The sequence below is a fragment of the Hyla sarda genome, unplaced genomic scaffold (assembly GCF_029499605.1).
Source record: "Hyla sarda isolate aHylSar1 unplaced genomic scaffold, aHylSar1.hap1 scaffold_843, whole genome shotgun sequence".
Lineage (NCBI taxonomy): Eukaryota > Metazoa > Chordata > Amphibia > Anura > Hylidae > Hyla > Hyla sarda.
This window is the reverse complement of record NW_026610870.1, coordinates 80,253-103,489: the sequence shown is the minus strand read 5'-3', so window position 1 is coordinate 103,489 and position 23,237 is coordinate 80,253. Positions and strand designations below refer to the sequence as shown.

Sequence of the window (23,237 nt, the reverse complement as noted above, 5' to 3'; positions counted from 1 at the left end):
CCATACGAGCCGGGTTATCAGGCATTTATGCCTGTCCTGCTGATAGAGCGGCATCAAGAACAGCCAGCAGGTGATTGATGTAAGCGGCCATCTTGGAATAGAGAGGACACAATCGCTCTCCCACTCATAAGTTACAATTTCACTTGGTGTAAGTGTTGGATTATTGTACTTGGAATCTCACTCTCAATAGTCCTTTACATTATATATGATATATATTACTGTATTTATAAAGCATTTCCCACATTCAGCCATGTAAATAGCTTCTCCCATGTGACAGTCTATTGGATGTCTGATATGTAAAAAAAAACTATCAAACTAGATTTGGCCTTTTTCACACTGAAATGAATCACAAGGACAGACCCAGACTTTTCCATTATACATTTATTCAGCACTTTGTGTTTTACACCTTGTTTTGGCGAAGCAATACAAATATAAAATACTGACCCAATTAGTCTGTAAAACATCCCCCCCCCCACTACTGACCATGAACGTGACTTCTTTGATGATCCTTGAGTCTGGCTTTAGTTATAAAACATTTCCCACATTGTGAACATGAATATGGCTTCTCCCCTGTATGAACTCTTTCATGTCTAACAAGACTCGATTTTTCTGTAAAACATTTCCCACACAGGGAACATGAAAACGGTTTCTCCCCTGTGTGACTTCTCTCATGTGTAATAAGATTTGTTTTTTCTGTGAAACATTTCCCACATTCTGAACATGAATACGGCTTCTCCCCAGTGTGGACTCGTTCATGTCTAACAAGACTTGATCTGTCTGTAAAACATTTCCCACATTCTGAACATAAAAACGGCTTCTCTCCTCTGTGACTTCTCTCGTGCGTAACAAGATTAGATTTTTCTGTAAAACATTTCCCACATTCTGAACAGGTAAATGGTCTCTCTCCTGTGTGAATTCTTTGATGACCCTTGAGTTTGTCTTTAGAAATAAAACATTTCCCACATTCTGAACACGGAAATGGCTTCTCTCCCGTGTGACTTCTCTCGTGTTTGTCAAGATGCGATTTCCACGTAAAGCATTTCCCGCATTCTGAACATGAAAACTGCCTCTCCCCTGTGTGATTCTTCTCATGTCTAACAAGAATAGATTTTTCTATAAAACGTTCTCCACATTCTGAACATGAATACGGCCTTTCTCCCGTGTGAAATCGCTGATGAACCCTGAGTTTGTCTTTACTAATGAAACATTTCCCACATTCTGAACATGGAAACGGCTTCTCCCCTGTGTGACTTCTCTCATGTTTTATAAGATGTGATTTCCATGAAAAACTTTTACCACATCCTGAACATGGATATGGTCCCTTTTGTGTGTGAATTTGCTGATGTTGAACGAGAATTGTTTTCTGGGCAAAACATTTCCCACAATGAAAACATGAATACGGCCTCTCCCCTGTGTGAAGGCTTCTGTGTGTCAAAAGATCTGATCTTTTTGTAAACTGTTTTCCACATTCATCACATTGAAACCTTTTACTCCCTTTACGATCGGCCTTTGGGGTAACAATATGTGATGGGTCAGGAGGTTCCTCAGGATCAGGAGGATAATATAGTAAATCTGTCCTGTATAGTCCTGAGGGGACAGTCAGGCTGAGGAGGTCTTCTGTGGAGCGCTCCATGACATCTTCTGTAGAATTTAGGGATAATGCCAGGTTATTGTGATTTTCTGTCAGGATGGGAAACGGAATTTATTATTTTTTTAACCACAAAACAGATAATTTGCGACATTTCTATTAGATTGAAAATACACCAAGAAATAATGGTATCACCTAGAAATAATGGTATCACCTAGAAATAACCATATCCCCTAGAAATAATGGTATCACCTAGAAATAATGGGATCACCTAGAAGTAATGGTATCATCTAGAAATAATGGTATCACCTAGAAATAATGGTATCACCTAGAAATAATGGTATCACCTAGAAATAATGGTATCACCTAGAAATAATGGTATCACCTAGAAATAATGGTATCACCTAGAAATAATGGGATCACCTAGAAGTAATGGTATCATCTAGAAATAATGGTATCATCTAGAAATAATGGTATCACCTAGAAATAATGGTATCCCCTAGAAATAACGGTATCACCTAGAAATAATATCACCTAGAAATAATGGTATCACCTAGAAATAACAATATCACCTAGAAATAACGGTATCACCTAGAAATAATGGTATCACCTAGAAATAATGGTATCACCTAGAAATAATGGTATCACCTAGAAATAATGGGATCACCTAGAAGTAATGGTATCATCTAGAAATAATGGTATCACCTAGAAATAATGGTATCACCTAGAAATAATGGTATCACCTAGAAATAATGGTATCACCTAGAAATAATAATATCACCTAGAAATAAAATTATCACCTAGAAATAATGATATCCCCTAGAAATAATGGTATCACCTAGAAATAATGGTATCACCTAGAAATAATGGTATCACCTAGAAATAATGGTATCACCTAGAAATAATGGTATCACCTAGAAATAATGGTATCACCTAGAAATAATGGTATCACCTAGAAATAATGGTATCACCTAGAAATAATGGTATCACCTAGAAATAATAATATCACCTAGAAATAATGGTATCACCTAGAAATAATGGTATCACCTAGAAATAATGGTATCACCTAGAAATAATGGTATCACCTAGAAATAATGGTATCACCTAGAAATAATGGTATCACCTAGAAATAATGGTATCACCTAGAAATAATAATATCACCTAGAAATAATGGTATCACCTAGAAATAATAATATCACCTAGAAATAATGGTATCACCTAGAAATAATGGTATCACCTAGAAATAATGGTATCACCTAGAAATAATGGTATCACCTAGAAATAATGGTATCACCTAGAAATAATAATATCACCTAGAAATAATAATATCACCTAGAAATAATGATATCCCCTAGAAATAATGGTATCACCTAGAAATAATGGTATCACCTAGAAATAATGGTATCACCTAGAAATAACGGTATCACCTAGAAATAATAATATCACCTAGAAATAATGGTATCACCTAGAAATAATGGTATCACCTAGAAATAATGGTATCACCTAGAAATAATGGTATCACCTAGAAATAATGGTATCACCTAGAAATAATATCACCTAGAAATAATGGTATCACCTAGAAATAATGGTATCACCTAGAAATAATGGTATCACCTAGAAATAATGGTATCACCTAGAAATAACCGTATCCCTTAGAAATAATGGTATCACCTAGAAATAATGGTATCACCTAGAAATAACCGTATCCCTTAGAAATAATGGTATCACCTAGAAATAATGGTATCATCTAGAAATAATGGTATCACCTAGAAATAATGGTATCACCTAGAAATAATGGTATCACCTAGAAATAATGGTATCACCTAGAAATAATATCACCTAGAAATAATAATATCACCTAGAAATAATGGTATCACCTAGAAATAATGGTATCACCTAGAAATAATAATATCACCTAGAAATAATGGTATCACCTAGAAATAATGGTATCACCTAGAAATAATGGTATCACCTAGAAATAATAATATCACCTAGAAATAACGGTATCACCTAGAAATAATAATATCACCTAGAAATAATGGTATCACCTAGAAATAATGGTATCACCTAGAAATAACCATATCCCCTAGAAATAATGGTATCACCTAGAAATAATGGTATCCCCTAGAAATAACCATATCCCCTAGAAATAATAATATCACCTAGAAATAATGGTATCACCTAGAAATAATGGTATCACCTAGAAATAATGGTATCACCTAGAAATAATGGTATCACCTAGAAATAATGGTATCACCTAGAAATAATAATATCCCCTAGAAATAATGGTATCACCTAGAAATAATGGTATCACCTAGAAATAATAATATCACCTAGAAATAATGGTATCACCTAGAAATAATGGTATCACCTAGAAATAATAATATCACCTAGAAATAATGGTATCACCTAGAAATAATGGTATCACCTAGAAATAACGGTATCACCTAGAAATAATGGTATCACCTAAAAATAACAATATCACCTAGAAATAATGGTATCATCTAGAAATAATGGTATCACCTAGAAATAACGATATCACCTAGAAATAATGGTATCACCTAGAAATAATGGTATCACCTAGAAATAATGGTATCACCTAGAAATAATGGTATCACCTAGAAATAATGGTATCACCTAGAAATAATGGTATCACCTAGAAATAATGGTATCACCTAGAAATAACCGTATCCCTTAGAAATAATGGTATCACCTAGAAATAATAATATCACCTAGAAATAATGGTATCACCTAGAAATAACCGTATCCCTTAGAAATAATAATATCACCTAGAAATAATGGTATCACCTAGAAATAATGGTGTCACCTAGAAATAATGGTATCATCTAGAAATAATAATATCACCTAGAAATAATGGTATCACCTAGAAATAATGGTATCACCTAGAAATAATGGTATCACCTAGAAATAATGGTATCACCTAGAAATAACGGTATCACCTAGAAATAATGGTATCACCTAGAAATAATGGTATCACCTAGAAATAATAATATCACCTAGAAATAATGGTATCACCTAGAAATAACAATATCCCCTAGAAATAACGGTATCACCTAGAAATAATGGTATCACCTAGAAATAATATCACCTAGAAATAATGGTATCACCTAGAAATAATGGTATCACCTAGAAATAACAATATCCCCTAGAAATAACGGTATCACCTAGAAATAATGGTATCACCTAGAAATAATATCACCTAGAAATAATGGTATCACCTAGAAATAATATCACCTAGAAATAATGGTATCACCTAGAAATAATGGTATCACCTAGAAATAATGGTATCACCTAGAAATAATGGTATCACCTAGAAATAATGGTATCACCTAGAAATAATGGTATCACCTAGAAATAATAATATCACCTAGAAATAATGGTATCACCTAGAAATAATGGTATCACCTAGAAATAACAATATCACCTAGAAATAATAATATCACCTAGAAATAATGGTATCACCTAGAAATAATAATATCACCTAGAAATAATGGTATCACCTAGAAATAATAATATCACCTAGAAATAACGGTATCACCTAGAAATAATAATATCACCTAGAAATAATGGTATCACCTAGAAATAATAATATCACCTAGAAATAATGGTATCACCTAGAAATAATGGTATCATCTAGAAATAACGGTATCACCTAGAAATAATGGTATCATCTAGAAATAACGGTATCACCTAGAAATAATGGTATCACCTAGAAATAATGGTATCACCTAGAAATAATAATATCACCTAGAAATAATGGTATCACCTAGAAATAATGGTATCATCTAGAAATAACGGTATCACCTAGAAATAATGGTATCATCTAGAAATAACGGTATCACCTAGAAATAATGGTATCACCTAGAAATAACGGTATCACCTAGAAATAATGGTATCACCTAGAAATAATGGTATCATCTAGAAATAACGGTATCACCTAGAAATAATAATATCACCTAGAAATAACCATATCCCCTAGAAATAATAATATCACCTAGAAATAATGGTATCACCTAGAAATAATAATATCACCTAGAAATAATGGTATCACCTAGAAATAATGGTATCATCTAGAAATAACGGTATCACCTAGAAATAATGGTATCATCTAGAAATAACGGTATCACCTAGAAATAATGGTATCACCTAGAAATAATGGTATCACCTAGAAATAATAATATCACCTAGAAATAATGGTATCACCTAGAAATAATGGTATCATCTAGAAATAACGGTATCACCTAGAAATAATGGTATCATCTAGAAATAACGGTATCACCTAGAAATAATGGTATCACCTAGAAATAACGGTATCACCTAGAAATAATGGTATCACCTAGAAATAATGGTATCATCTAGAAATAACGGTATCACCTAGAAATAACGGTATCACCTAGAAATAACCATATCCCCTAGAAATAATAATATCACCTAGAAATAATGGTATCACCTAGAAATAATGGTATCACCTAGAAATAATGGTATCACCTAGAAATAATGGTATCACCTAGAAATAATAATATCACCTAGAAATAATGGTATCACCTAGAAATAATAATATCACCTAGAAATAATGGTATCACCTAGAAATAATGGTATCACCTAGAAATAATGGTATCACCTAGAAATAATGGTATCACCTAGAAATAATGGTATCACCTAGAAATAATGGTATCATCTAGAAATAATGGTATCATCTAGAAATAACGGTATCACCTAGAAATAATGGTATCACCTAGAAATAATGGTATCACCTAGAAATAATGGTATCACCTAGAAATAATGGTATCACCTAGAAATAATGGTATCACCTAGAAATAATGGTATCACCTAGAAATAATAATATCCCCTAGAAATAATGGTATCACCTAGAAATAATAATATCACCTAGAAATAATGGTATCACCTAGAAATAATGGTATCACCTAGAAATAATATCACCTAGAAATAATAATATCACCTAGAAATAATGGTATCACCTAGAAATAATGGTATCATCTAGAAATAACGGTATCACCTAGAAATAATGGTATCATCTAGAAATAACGGTATCACCTAGAAATAATGGTATCACCTAGAAATAACGGTATCACCTAGAAATAATGGTATCACCTAGAAATAATGGTATCATCTAGAAATAACGGTATCACCTAGAAATAATGGTATCATCTAGAAATAACGGTATCACCTAGAAATAATGGTATCACCTAGAAATAACGGTATCACCTAGAAATAACCATATCCCCTAGAAATAATAATATCACCTAGAAATAATGGTATCACCTAGAAATAATGGTATCACCTAGAAATAATGGTATCACCTAGAAATAATGGTATCACCTAGAAATAATAATATCACCTAGAAATAATGGTATCACCTAGAAATAATGGTATCACCTAGAAATAATGGTATCACCTAGAAATAATGGTATCACCTAGAAATAATGGTATCACCTAGAAATAATGGTATCACCTAGAAATAATGGTATCATCTAGAAATAATGGTATCATCTAGAAATAACGGTATCACCTAGAAATAATGGTATCACCTAGAAATAATGGTATCACCTAGAAATAATGGTATCACCTAGAAATAATGGTATCACCTAGAAATAATGGTATCACCTAGAAATAACGGTATCACCTAGAAATAACGGTATCACCTAGAAATAATGGTATCACCTAGAAATAATGGTATCACCTAGAAATAATGGTATCACCTAGAAATAACGGTATCACCTAGAAATAACGGTATCACCTAGAAATAATGGTATCACCTAGAAATAATGGTATCACCTAGAAATAATGGTATCACCTAGAAATAATGGTATCACCTAGAAATAATGGTATCACCTAGAAATAATGGTATCGCCTAGAAATAATAATATCGCCTAGAAATAACGGTATCACCTAGAAATAATGGTATCACCTAGAAATAATGGTATCACCTAGAAATAATGGTATCACCTAGAAATAATGGTATCACCTAGAAATAATGGTATCACCTAGAAATAATGGTATCACCTAGAAATAACAATATCACCTAGAAATAATGGTATCACCTAGAAATAATGGTATCACCTAGAAATAATAATATCACCTAAAAATAATGGTATCACCTAGAAATAATGGTATCACCTAGAAATAATGGTATCACCTAGAAATAACAATATCACCTAGAAATCACGGTATCACCTAGAAATAATGGTATCACCTAGAAATAATGGTATCACCTAGAAATAATGGTATCACCTAGAAAAAATGGTATCACCTAGAAATAATAATATCACCTAGAAATAATGGTATCACCTAGAAATAATAATATCACCTAGAAATAATAATATCACCTAGAAATAATGGTATCACCTAGAAATAATGGTATCATCTAGAAATAATAATATCACCTAGAAATAATAATATCCCCTAGAAATAATGGTATCACCTATAAATAATGGTATCACCTAGAAATAATGGTATCACCTAGAAATAATGGTATCACCTAGAAATAATAATATCCCCTAGAAATAATGGTATCACCTAGAAATAATAATATCACCTAGAAATAATGGTATCACCTAGAAATAATAATATCACCTAGAAATAATGGTATCACCTAGAAATAATGGTATCACCTAGAAATAACGGTATCACCTAGAAATAATGGTATCACCTAGAAATAATGGTATCACCTAGAAATAACGGTATCACCTAGAAATAACAATATCACCTAGAAATAATAATATCACCTAGAAATAATGGTATCACCTAGAAATAATGGTATCACCTAGAAATAATGGTATCACCTAGAAATAATAATATCACCTAGAAATAATGGTATCACCTAGAAATAATGGTATCACCTAGAAATAATGGTATCACCTAGAAATAATGGTATCACCTAGAAATAATAATATCACCTAGAAATAATAATATCACCTAGAAATAATGGTATCACCTAGAAATAATAATATCACCTAGAAATAATGGTATCACCTAGAAATAATAATATCACCTAGAAATAATGGTATCACCTAGAAATAATAATATCACCTAGAAATAATGGTATCACCTAGAAATAATGGTATCACCTAGAAATAATGGTATCACCTAGAAATAATGGTATCACCTAGAAATAATAATATCACCTAGAAATAATGGTATCACCTAGAAATAATGGTATCACCTAGAAATAATAATATCACCTAGAAATAATAATATCACCTAGAAATAATGGTATCACCTAGAAATAATGGTATCACCTAGAAATAATAATATCACCTAGAAATAATGGTATCACCTAGAAATAATGGTATCACCTAGAAATAATGGTATCACCTAGAAATAATGGTATCACCTAGAAATAATGGTATCACCTAGAAATAACGGTATCACCTAGAAATAATGGTATCACCTAGAAATAATGGTATCACCTAGAAATAACCGTATCCCTTAGAAATAATGGTATCACCTAGAAATAATGGTATCACCTAGAAATAACCGTATCCCTTAGAAATAATGGTATCATCTAGAAATAATGGTATCATCTAGAAATAATGGTATCATCTAGAAATAATGGTATCACCTAGAAATAATGGTATCATCTAGAAATAATGGTATCACCTAGAAATAATGGTATCACCTAGAAATAATGGTATCACCTAGAAATAATGGTATCACCTAGAAATAATATCACCTAGAAATAATAATATCACCTAGAAATAATGGTATCACCTAGAAATAATGGTATCACCTAGAAATAATAATATCACCTAGAAATAATGGTATCACCTAGAAATAATGGTATCACCTAGAAATAATGGTATCACCTAGAAATAATAATATCACCTAGAAATAACGGTATCACCTAGAAATAATAATATCACCTAGAAATAATGGTATCACCTAGAAATAATGGTATCACCTAGAAATAACCATATCCCCTAGAAATAATGGTATCACCTAGAAATAATGGTATCCCCTAGAAATAACCATATCCCCTAGAAATAATAATATCACCTAGAAATAATGGTATCACCTAGAAATAATGGTATCACCTAGAAATAATGGTATCACCTAGAAATAATGGTATCACCTAGAAATAATGGTATCACCTAGAAATAATAATATCCCCTAGAAATAATGGTATCACCTAGAAATAATGGTATCACCTAGAAATAATAATATCACCTAGAAATAATGGTATCACCTAGAAATAATGGTATCACCTAGAAATAATAATATCACCTAGAAATAATGGTATCACCTAGAAATAATGGTATCACCTAGAAATAACGGTATCACCTAGAAATAATGGTATCACCTAAAAATAACAATATCACCTAGAAATAATGGTATCATCTAGAAATAATGGTATCACCTAGAAATAACGATATCACCTAGAAATAATGGTATCACCTAGAAATAATGGTATCACCTAGAAATAATGGTATCACCTAGAAATAATGGTATCACCTAGAAATAATGGTATCACCTAGAAATAATGGTATCACCTAGAAATAACCGTATCCCTTAGAAATAATGGTATCACCTAGAAATAATAATATCACCTAGAAATAATGGTATCACCTAGAAATAACCGTATCCCTTAGAAATAATAATATCACCTAGAAATAATGGTATCACCTAGAAATAATGGTGTCACCTAGAAATAATGGTATCATCTAGAAATAATAATATCACCTAGAAATAATGGTATCACCTAGAAATAATGGTATCACCTAGAAATAATGGTATCACCTAGAAATAATGGTATCACCTAGAAATAACGGTATCACCTAGAAATAATGGTATCACCTAGAAATAATGGTATCACCTAGAAATAATATCACCTAGAAATAACAATATCCCCTAGAAATAACGGTATCACCTAGAAATAATGGTATCACCTAGAAATAATATCACCTAGAAATAATGGTATCACCTAGAAATAATGGTATCACCTAGAAATAACAATATCCCCTAGAAATAACGGTATCACCTAGAAATAATGGTATCACCTAGAAATAATATCACCTAGAAATAATGGTATCACCTAGAAATAATGGTATCACCTAGAAATAATGGTATCACCTAGAAATAATAATATCCCCTAGAAATAATGGTATCACCTAGAAATAATGGTATCACCTAGAAATAATAATATCACCTAGAAATAATGGTATCACCTAGAAATAATGGTATCACCTAGAAATAATAATATCACCTAGAAATAATGGTATCACCTAGAAATAATGGTATCACCTAGAAATAACGGTATCACCTAGAAATAATGGTATCACCTAAAAATAACAATATCACCTAGAAATAATGGTATCATCTAGAAATAATGGTATCACCTAGAAATAACGATATCACCTAGAAATAATGGTATCACCTAGAAATAATGGTATCACCTAGAAATAATGGTATCACCTAGAAATAATGGTATCACCTAGAAATAATGGTATCACCTAGAAATAATGGTATCACCTAGAAATAATGGTATCACCTAGAAATAACCGTATCCCTTAGAAATAATGGTATCACCTAGAAATAATAATATCACCTAGAAATAATGGTATCACCTAGAAATAACCGTATCCCTTAGAAATAATATCACCTAGAAATAATGGTATCACCTAGAAATAATGGTGTCACCTAGAAATAATGGTATCATCTAGAAATAATAATATCACCTAGAAATAATGGTATCACCTAGAAATAATGGTATCACCTAGAAATAATGGTATCACCTAGAAATAATGGTATCACCTAGAAATAATGGGATCACCTAGAAATAATGGTATCACCTAGAAATAACGGTATCACCTAGAAATAATGGTATCACCTAGAAATAATGGTATCACCTAGAAATAATATCACCTAGAAATAACAATATCCCCTAGAAATAACGGTATCACCTAGAAATAATGGTATCACCTAGAAATAATATCACCTAGAAATAATGGTATCACCTAGAAATAATGGTATCACCTAGAAATAACAATATCCCCTAGAAATAACGGTATCACCTAGAAATAATGGTATCACCTAGAAATAATATCACCTAGAAATAATGGTATCACCTAGAAATAATGGTATCACCTAGAAATAATGGTATCACCTAGAAATAATGGTATCACCTAGAAATAATAATATCACCTAGAAATAATGGTATCACCTAGAAATAATGGTATCACCTAGAAATAATGGTATCACCTAGAAATAATGGTATCACCTAGAAATAATGGTATCACCTAGAAATAATGGTATCACCTAGAAATAATAATATCACCTAGAAATAACGGTATCACCTAGAAATAATGGTATCACCTAGAAATAATGGTATCACCTAGAAATAATGGTATCACCTAGAAATAATGGTATCACCTAGAAATAATGGTATCACCTAGAAATAATGGTATCACCTAGAAATAATGGTATCACCTAGAAATAATGGTATCACCTAGAAATAATGGTATCACCTAGAAATAACCATATCCCCTAGAAATAATGGTATCACCTAGAAATAATGGTATCACCTAGAAATAATGGTATCACCTAGAAATAATATCACCTAGAAATAATAATATCACCTAGAAATAATAATATCACCTAGAAATAATGGTATCACCTAGAAATAATGGTATCACCTAGAAATAATGGTATCACCTAGAAATAATGGTATCACCTAGAAATAATATCACCTAGAAATAATAATATCACCTAGAAATAATGGTATCACCTAGAAATAATGGTATCACCTAGAAATAATAATATCACCTAGAAATAATGGTATCACCTAGAAATAATGGTATCACCTAGAAATAATGGTATAACCTAGAAATAATATCACCTAGAAATAATAATATCACCTAGAAATAATAATATCACCTAGAAATAATGGTATCACCTAGAAATAATGGTATCACCTAGAAATAATGGTATCACCTAGAAATAATGGTATCACCTAGAAATAATATCACCTAGAAATAATAATATCACCTAGAAATAATGGTATCACCTAGAAATAACGGTATCACCTAGAAATAATAATATCACCTAGAAATAATGGTATCACCTAGAAATAATGGTATCACCTAGAAATAACCATATCCCCTAGAAATAATGGTATCACCTAGAAATAATGGTATCCCCTAGAAATAACCATATCCCCTAGAAATAATAATATCACCTAGAAATAATGGTATCACCTAGAAATAATGGTATCACCTAGAAATAATGGTATCACCTAGAAATAATGGTATCACCTAGAAATAATGGTATCACCTAAAAATAATAATATCCCCTAGAAATAATGGTATCACCTAGAAATAATGGTATCACCTAGAAATAATAATATCACCTAGAAATAATGGTATCACCTAGAAATAATGGTATCACCTAGAAATAATAATATCACCTAGAAATAATGGTATCACCTAGAAATAATGGTATCACCTAGAAATAACGGTATCACCTAGAAATAATGGTATCACCTAAAAATAACAATATCACCTAGAAATAATGGTATCATCTAGAAATAATGGTATCACCTAGAAATAACGATATCACCTAGAAATAATGGTATCACCTAGAAATAATGGTATCACCTAGAAATAATGGTATCACCTAGAAATAATGGTATCACCTAGAAATAATGGTATCACCTAGAAATAACCATATCCCCTAGAAATAATGGTATCACCTAGAAATAATGGTATCACCTAGAAATAATGGTATCCCTTAGAAATAATGGTATCACCTAGAAATAACCGTATCCCTTAGAAATAATAATATCACCTAGAAATAATGGTATCACCTAGAAATAATGGTGTCACCTAGAAATAATGGTATCATCTAGAAATAATAATATCACCTAGAAATAATGGTATCACCTAGAAATAATGGTATCACCTAGAAATAATGGTATCACCTAGAAATAATGGTATCACCTAGAAATAACGGTATCACCTAGAAATAATGGTATCACCTAGAAATAATGGTATCACCTAGAAATAATAATATCACCTAGAAATAATGGTATCACCTAGAAATAACAATATCCCCTAGAAATAACGGTATCACCTAGAAATAATGGTATCACCTAGAAATAATATCACCTAGAAATAATGGTATCACCTAGAAATAATGGTATCACCTAGAAATAACAATATCCCCTAGAAATAACGGTATCACCTAGAAATAATGGTATCACCTAGAAATAATATCACCTAGAAATAATGGTATCACCTAGAAATAATGGTATCACCTAGAAATAATGGTATCACCTAGAAATAATGGTATCACCTAGAAATAATGGTATCACCTAGAAATAATGGTATCACCTAGAAATAATAATATCACCTAGAAATAATGGTATCACCTAGAAATAATGGTATCACCTAGAAATAATGGTATCACCTAGAAATAATGGTATCACCTAGAAATAATGGTATCACCTAGAAATAATGGTATCATCTAGAAATAACGGTATCACCTAGAAATAATGGTATCACCTAGAAATAATGGTATCACCTAGAAATAACGGTATCACCTAGAAATAACGGTATCACCTAGAAATAATGGTATCACCTAGAAATAATATCACCTAGAAATAATGGTATCATCTAGAAATAACGGTATCACCTAGAAATAACGGTATCACCTAGAAATAATGGTATCATCTAGAAATAATAATATCACCTAGAAATAATGGTATCATCTAGAAATAATGGTATCACCTAGAAATAATGGTATCACCTAGAAATAATGGTATCACCTAGAAATAATAATATCACCTAGAAATAATGGTATCACCTAGAAATAATAATATCACCTAGAAATAATGGTATCACCTAGAAATAATGGTATCATCTAGAAATAACGGTATCACCTAGAAATAATGGGATCACCTAGAAATAATGGTATCACCTAGAAATAATGGTATCACCTAGAAATAATGGTATCACCTAGAAATAACGGTATCACCTAGAAATAATGGTGTCACCTAGAAATAATAATATCACCTAGAAATAATAATATCACCTAGAAATAATGGTATCACCTAGAAATAATGGTATCATCTAGAAATAACGGTATCACCTAGAAATAATGGTATCATCTAGAAATAACGGTATCACCTAGAAATAATGGTATCACCTAGAAATAACGGTATCACCTAGAAATAATGGTATCACCTAGAAATAATGGTATCACCTAGAAATAATGGTATCACCTAGAAATAATGGTATCACCTAGAAATAATAATATCACCTAGAAATAATAATATCACCTAGAAATAATGGTATCACCTAGAAATAATGGTATCACCTAGAAATAATAATATCACCTAGAAATAATGGTATCACCTAGAAATAATGGTATCATCTAGAAATAACGGTATCACCTAGAAATAATGGTATCATCTAGAAATAACGGTATCACCTAGAAATAATGGTATCACCTAGAAATAACGGTATCACCTAGAAATAACCATATCCCCTAGAAATAATAATATCACCTAGAAATAATGGTATCACCTAGAAATAATGGTATCACCTAGAAATAATGGTATCACCTAGAAATAATGGTATCACCTAGAAATAATAATATCACCTAGAAATAATGGTATCACCTAGAAATAATAATATCACCTAGAAATAATGGTATCACCTAGAAATAATGGTATCACCTAGAAATAATGGTATCACCTAGAAATAATGGTATCACCTAGAAATAATGGTATCACCTAGAAATAATGGTATCATCTAGAAATAATGGTATCATCTAGAAATAACGGTATCACCTAGAAATAATGGTATCACCTAGAAATAATGGTATCACCTAGAAATAATGGTATCACCTAGAAATAATGGTATCACCTAGAAATAATGGTATCACCTAGAAATAATGGTATCACCTAGAAATAACGGTATCACCTAGAAATAACGGTATCACCTAGAAATAATGGTATCACCTAGAAATAATGGTATCACCTAGAAATAATGGTATCACCTAGAAATAACGGTATCACCTAGAAATAACGGTATCACCTAGAAATAATGGTATCACCTAGAAATAATGGTATCACCTAGAAATAATGGTATCACCTAGAAATAATAATATCCCCTAGAAATAATGGTATCACCTAGAAATAATAATATCACCTAGAAATAATGGTATCACCTAGAAATAATGGTATCACCTAGAAATAATATCACCTAGAAATAATAATATCACCTAGAAATAATGGTATCACCTAGAAATAATGGTATCATCTAGAAATAACGGTATCACCTAGAAATAATGGTATCATCTAGAAATAACGGTATCACCTAGAAATAATGGTATCACCTAGAAATAACGGTATCACCTAGAAATAATGGTATCACCTAGAAATAATGGTATCATCTAGAAATAACGGTATCACCTAGAAATAATGGTATCATCTAGAAATAACGGTATCACCTAGAAATAATGGTATCACCTAGAAATAACGGTATCACCTAGAAATAATGGTATCACCTAGAAATAATGGTATCATCTAGAAATAACGGTATCACCTAGAAATAATGGTATCATCTAGAAATAACGGTATCACCTAGAAATAATGGTATCACCTAGAAATAACGGTATCACCTAGAAATAACCATATCCCCTAGAAATAATAATATCACCTAGAAATAATGGTATCACCTAGAAATAATGGTATCACCTAGAAATAATGGTATCACCTAGAAATAATGGTATCACCTAGAAATAATAATATCACCTAGAAATAATGGTATCACCTAGAAATAATAATATCACCTAGAAATAATGGTATCACCTAGAAATAATGGTATCACCTAGAAATAATGGTATCACCTAGAAATAATGGTATCACCTAGAAATAATGGTATCACCTAGAAATAATGGTATCATCTAGAAATAATGGTATCATCTAGAAATAACGGTATCACCTAGAAATAATGGTATCACCTAGAAATAATGGTATCACCTAGAAATAATGGTATCACCTAGAAATAATGGTATCACCTAGAAATAATGGTATCACCTAGAAATAATGGTATCACCTAGAAATAACGGTATCACCTAGAAATAACGGTATCACCTAGAAATAATGGTATCACCTAGAAATAATGGTATCACCTAGAAATAATGGTATCACCTAGAAATAACGGTATCACCTAGAAATAACGGTATCACCTAGAAATAATGGTATCACCTAGAAATAATGGTATCACCTAGAAATAATGGTATCGCCTAGAAATAATAATATCGCCTAGAAATAACGGTATCACCTAGAAATAATGGTATCACCTAGAAATAATGGTATCACCTAGAAATAATGGTATCACCTAGAAATAATGGTATCACCTAGAAATAATGGTATCACCTAGAAATAATGGTATCACCTAGAAATAACAATATCACCTAGAAATAATGGTATCACCTAGAAATAATGGTATCACCTAGAAATAATAATATCACCTAAAAATAATGGTATCACCTAGAAATAATGGTATCACCTAGAAATAATGGTATCACCTAGAAATAACAATATCACCTAGAAATCACGGTATCACCTAGAAATAATGGTATCACCTAGAAATAATGGTATCACCTAGAAATAATGGTATCACCTAGAAAAAATGGTATCACCTAGAAATAATAATATCACCTAGAAATAATAATATCCCCTAGAAATAATGGTATCACCTATAAATAATGGTATCACCTAGAAATAATGGTATCACCTAGAAATAATGGTATCACCTAGAAATAATAATATCCCCTAGAAATAATGGTATCACCTAGAAATAATAATATCACCTAGAAATAATGGTATCACCTAGAAATAATAATATCACCTAGAAATAATGGTATCACCTAGAAATAATGGTATCACCTAGAAATAACGGTATCACCTAGAAATAATGGTATCACCTAGAAATAATGGTATCACCTAGAAATAACGGTATCACCTAGAAATAACAATATCACCTAGAAATAATAATATCACCTAGAAATAATGGTATCACCTAGAAATAATGGTATCACCTAGAAATAATGGTATCACCTAGAAATAATAATATCACCTAGAAATAATGGTATCACCTAGAAATAATGGTATCACCTAGAAATAATGGTATCACCTAGAAATAATGGTATCACCTAGAAATAATAATATCACCTAGAAATAATAATATCACCTAGAAATAATGGTATCACCTAGAAATAATAATATCACCTAGAAATAATGGTATCACCTAGAAATAATAATATCACCTAGAAATAATGGTATCACCTAGAAATAATAATATCACCTAGAAATAATGGTATCACCTAGAAATAATGGTATCACCTAGAAATAATGGTATCACCTAGAAATAATGGTATCACCTAGAAATAATAATATCACCTAGAAATAATGGTATCACCTAGAAATAATGGTATCACCTAGAAATAATAATATCACCTAGAAATAATAATATCACCTAGAAATAATGGTATCACCTAGAAATAATGGTATCACCTAGAAATAATAATATCACCTAGAAATAATGGTATCACCTAGAAATAATGGTATCACCTAGAAATAATGGTATCACCCAGAAGGGAAGAGGACCCATCTGCAGACAGCTGTTTCGGGGGCTTTTTTTTAAAGAGCCGAGGCGCGCGCTCTCTATCACCCAAAGTGCAAGAAAAAGTACAAACATGTCACACTATCTATCGCTAAGCCCTTCTCCAACAGTAGAGAGACCCCCCCCCAACAAACCTACCCTTCACCTCCAGGCCAGAAGGCACCTGCAAGGATCCAGGTTCGATTCTCTTTTTCGCCAAAGCTACTAAGGGGCCGAAAATGCTCCTGGTTTCAATCTAGGCGTTCACCAAGGTATCAGCCGAGGAGCCGTATACTAGCGGCATCTTGACCAAAGCCAAGATGCCCCGGGTGCAGGGAGGTGAGGAACCAGAAGGCCGCACACACCTCCCCTAGACCACCAGGAGGGACACCCAGAAGGACTACTGCATCCTGACAATCCTGTGTACAAATAAAGACACAAACGTGGCGCAGTGACATGCAAAAATCATAAATAAGTAGACGAGTGCAGATATACTGCCCGGTCATCCAGCCTGGTCGTAGCCAGAAGGCCGGGATACCAAGGGTGAGTGCCAGAGGTGAAGAGTAATGGTGCAGTGCGTTCACCCGGTGAGGTATAACACCCTGAAGGTCACCACTCCCCGGGGCACAGAAGTACCCCGGCTCTACACCCCCCAACCTCATGGCGAGATCCGGAGGAAACAGGTCCCATCGGGGCAGCCGCCCAGCTGATTCCTCAGAACCAGCCCCAGAACCAGCCCCGGTACACCTGCCCCCTCCATGCAGCACCCATCCCCACCAGTCCCACACCGGCCTGACTTCTCCACCAGTATGAAACTGATAAGAACAGATCCTACACTTGATCTTAGCCAAAAGGCCGAGAAGCGAGTCGCTACAGGTCTCTCATCCTCACGCCAGAACACCCTGCTCTGTACTGACGAGGATAATCAAAAGGGATCGAGGAGCCGGGATAACATCCATCTGTTTTATTTCCAATAATGCAACGCGTTTCGCTGCGCAGCTTCTTCAGGCATGGCAAGGTAAGGGAACAACCTTGGTTTTATACACAATAGGGTGTTAACCCTTTACAGAATTTAATTGCACAAAATTACAAAGAGTTACAAAGAAGTATATGTGAGCATCCTTATTGTCAAAAAAGTTTAGATTATATATATATATATATATTTATATACATGCAAGAGCATTACACACACATATATAAACATGCAAGCGCATTGCACACATATACATATATATATACATGCAAGCGCATTACACACACACATATATACATGCAAGCGCATTACACACACACACACATATATATACATGCAAGCGCATTACACACACATATATACATGCAGGCGCATTACACACACACACACACACACACACACACACACACACACACACACACATATATATATATATATATATATACATGCAAGCGCATTACACACGCATATATATATATATATATATGCAAGCGCATTACACACACATATATATACATGCAAGCACATTACACACGCATATATATATATACATGCAAGCGCATTACACACATATATATATATATACATGCAAGCGCATTACACACACACACACACACACACATATATATGCAAGCGCATTACACACACACACACACACATATATATACATGCAAGTGCATTACACACACATATATATACATGCAAGCGCATTACACACACACACACACACACATATATACATGCAAGCGCATTACACACACACACACACACACACACACATATATATATGCAAGCGCATTACACACACACACATATATATATACATGCAAGCGCATTACACACACACATATATATACATGCAAGCGCATTACACACACACACACACACATATATACATGCAAGCAAGCGCATTACACACATATATATATACATGCAAGCGCATTACACACACACACACACACATATATATATATGCAAGCGCATTACACACACACACACATATATATATATACATGCAAGCGCATTACACACACACATATATATACATGCAAGCGCATTACACACACATATATATACATGCAAGCACATTACACACACAAATATATACATGCAAGCGCATTACACACACACACATATATATATACATACATGCAAGCGCATTACACACACACACACATATATACATGCAAGCGCATTACACACATACATATACATGCAAGCGCATTACACACACATATATACATGCAAGTGCATTACACACACATATATACATGCAAGCGCATTACACACACACATATATATATACACATGCAAGCGCATTACACACACACACATATATATATATACATGCAAGCGCATTACACACACACACACACATATATATATATACATGCAAGCGCATTACACACACACACATATATACACATGCAAGCGCATTACACACACACACACATATATATATATATACATGCAAGCGCATTACACACACACATATATATATACATGCAAGCGCATTACACACACATATATATACATGCAAGCGCATTACACACACATATATATACATGCAAGCGCATTACACACACATATATATACACGCAAGCGCATTACACACACATATATATACACGCACGGAAGCAAATATATAAAGAAAAAAGAAAATTTGAAAAAAACTCATATAGTTGTTGATATGGTGCGACATTTCCAAAATGTAATGAAAAAAGTCTAATAAAGAATAAGGATGGTCACAATCCTACGTATACAAGAATAAACCATAACACTTCAACAAGATACAACGTACGATATAGAATTAATATAACAAAAATTTAAATTTGTTAAAAGTGGAAAAAAAAGTTAACGAACATTTTCGATAGTTTCATTGAGACCAAAAGGGACCTGATCTAAAAGGGACCAATGAACCTTGTGAATCCAAAAAGATCAGGTCCCTGATGAGGTCCCTTCATATGTTGTATCTTATTGAAGTGTTATGGTTTATTCTTGTATACGTAGGATTGTGACCATCCTTATTCTTTATTAGACTTTTTTCATTACACTTTGGAAATGTCGCACCATATCAACAACTATATGCGTTTTTTTCAAATTTTCTTTATATATTTGCTTCCGTGCGTGTATATATATGTGTGTGTAATGCGCTTGCATGTATATATATATATATATGTGTGTGTGTAATGCGCTTGCATGTATATATGTGTGTGTGTATAATGCGCTTTCATGTATATATATGTGTGTGTAATGCGCTTGCATGTATATATATGTGTGTGTGTGTGTAATGCGCTTGCATGTGTATATATATATGTGTAATGCGCTTGCATGTATATGTGTGTGTGTATAATGCGCTTTCATGTGTATATATATGTGTGTGTGTAATGCACTTGCATGTATATATATATCTATGTGTGTGTCTAATGCGCTTGCATGTATATATATATATATCTATGTGTGTGTGTGTAATGCGCTTGCATGTATATAAATATATGTGTGTGTGTGTAATGCGCTTGCATGTATATATATGTGTGTGTGTAATGCGTTTGCATGTATATATATGTGTGTGTGTGTGGAAAGCGCTTGCATGTATATATGAGTGTGTAATGCGCTTGCATGTGTATATATATGTCTGTGTAATGCGCTTACATGTATATGTGTGTAATGCGCTTGCATGTGTATATATATATATATGTGTGTGTGTGTGTGTGTGTGTGTAATGCGCTTGCATGTATATGTGTGTGTAATGCGCTTGCATGTATATATGTGTGTGTAATGTGCTTGCATGTATATATGTGTGTAATGCACTTGCATGTATATATATATGTGTGTGTAATGCGCTTGCATGTATATATGTGTGTGTGTAATGCGCTTGCATGTGTTTATATATATGTGTGTGTGTGTAATGCGCTTGCATGTATATATATGTGTGTGTGTGTAATGCGCTTGCATGTATATATATATGTGTGTATAATGCGCTTGCATGTATATATATGTGTGTGTAATGCGTTTGCATGTATATATATGTGTGTAAAGCGCTTGCATGTATATATGAGTGTGTAATGCGCTTGCATGTGTATATATATGTCTGTGTAATGCGCTTGCATGTATATGTGTGTAATGCGCTTGCATGTGTATATATATGTGTGTAATGCGCTTGCATGTATATGTGTGTGTAATGCGCTTGCATGTATATATATGTGTGTGTGTGTGTAATGCGCTTGCATGCATATGTGTGTGTAATGTGCTTGCATATATATATATATGTGTGTGTAATGCGCTTGCATGTATATATATGTGTGTTGTAAGGATCCCTCCTTGGGGATTAGCTCCGGGATGGTCCTGGACACGGCCACGGGACACGTTTCCACTCAATAAACCCGCAGATAACGGTTATTCATGCACGTCCGGCACCTTGCCAGCTTTATTTAGACAGGTTGCAGGTAAAACAAAACATAACTCAGGAACAAACCAAAGTCCTAGACCGTCTGGTCACTGACTACACATATCAGCATGCCCTGACTACTATCTGGTGATCTCCGCCAGCATAAAACATGTGCCCCTGCAACCTGTTACTCACAGTTCACACCGCCTCTTCCCTTCTTGGACCACTCACAGTTCGCTGTGTGTTTCCTCAACAGGGTCCGTGTGTCTCCCCCTACAGCGACATAACCGGGTCCGCGTGTCTCCCCCTACAGCAACATAACAGGGTCCGTGTGTCTCCCCCTACAGCAACATAACAAGGTCCGTGTGTCTCCCCCTACAGCGTCATAACAGGGTCCGTGTGTCTCCCCCTACAGTGACATAACAGGGTCCGTGTGTCTCCCCCTACAGCAACATAACAGGGTCCGTGTGTCTCCCCCTACAGCGACATAACAGGGTCCGTGTGTCTCCCCCTACAGCGACATAACAGGGTCCGTGTGTCTCCCCCTACAGCAACATAACAAGGTCCGTGTGTCTCCCCCTACAGCGACATAACAGGGTCCGTGTGTCTCCCCCTACAGCGACATAACAGGGTCCGTGT

At 33.4% G+C, this 23,237-nt stretch overlaps 1 protein-coding gene and 1 pseudogene across 4 annotated transcripts in view; both read right to left on the bottom strand.

Annotated features, from left to right (window-relative positions):
- Positions 1-324: 324 nt before the first annotated feature.
- LOC130347579 (zinc finger protein OZF-like) overlaps positions 325-23,237 on the bottom strand; it is a 56,776-nt gene continuing 33,863 nt past the window's right edge. For 2 of the 4 annotated variants that reach the window (XM_056554663.1, XM_056554662.1), the window contains one exon: positions 355-1,680. In XM_056554663.1, coding sequence (XP_056410638.1) covers positions 476-1,680 — 1,205 coding nt within the window. In that variant the 3' untranslated portion in view covers positions 355-475. Of the gene's footprint in view, positions 1,681-23,237 lie in introns of all 4 variants that reach the window. The other 2 variants (XM_056554665.1, XM_056554664.1) reach the window with 2 other exon arrangements.
- Positions 19,012-19,104, bottom strand: LOC130347581 (U2 spliceosomal RNA; annotated as a pseudogene).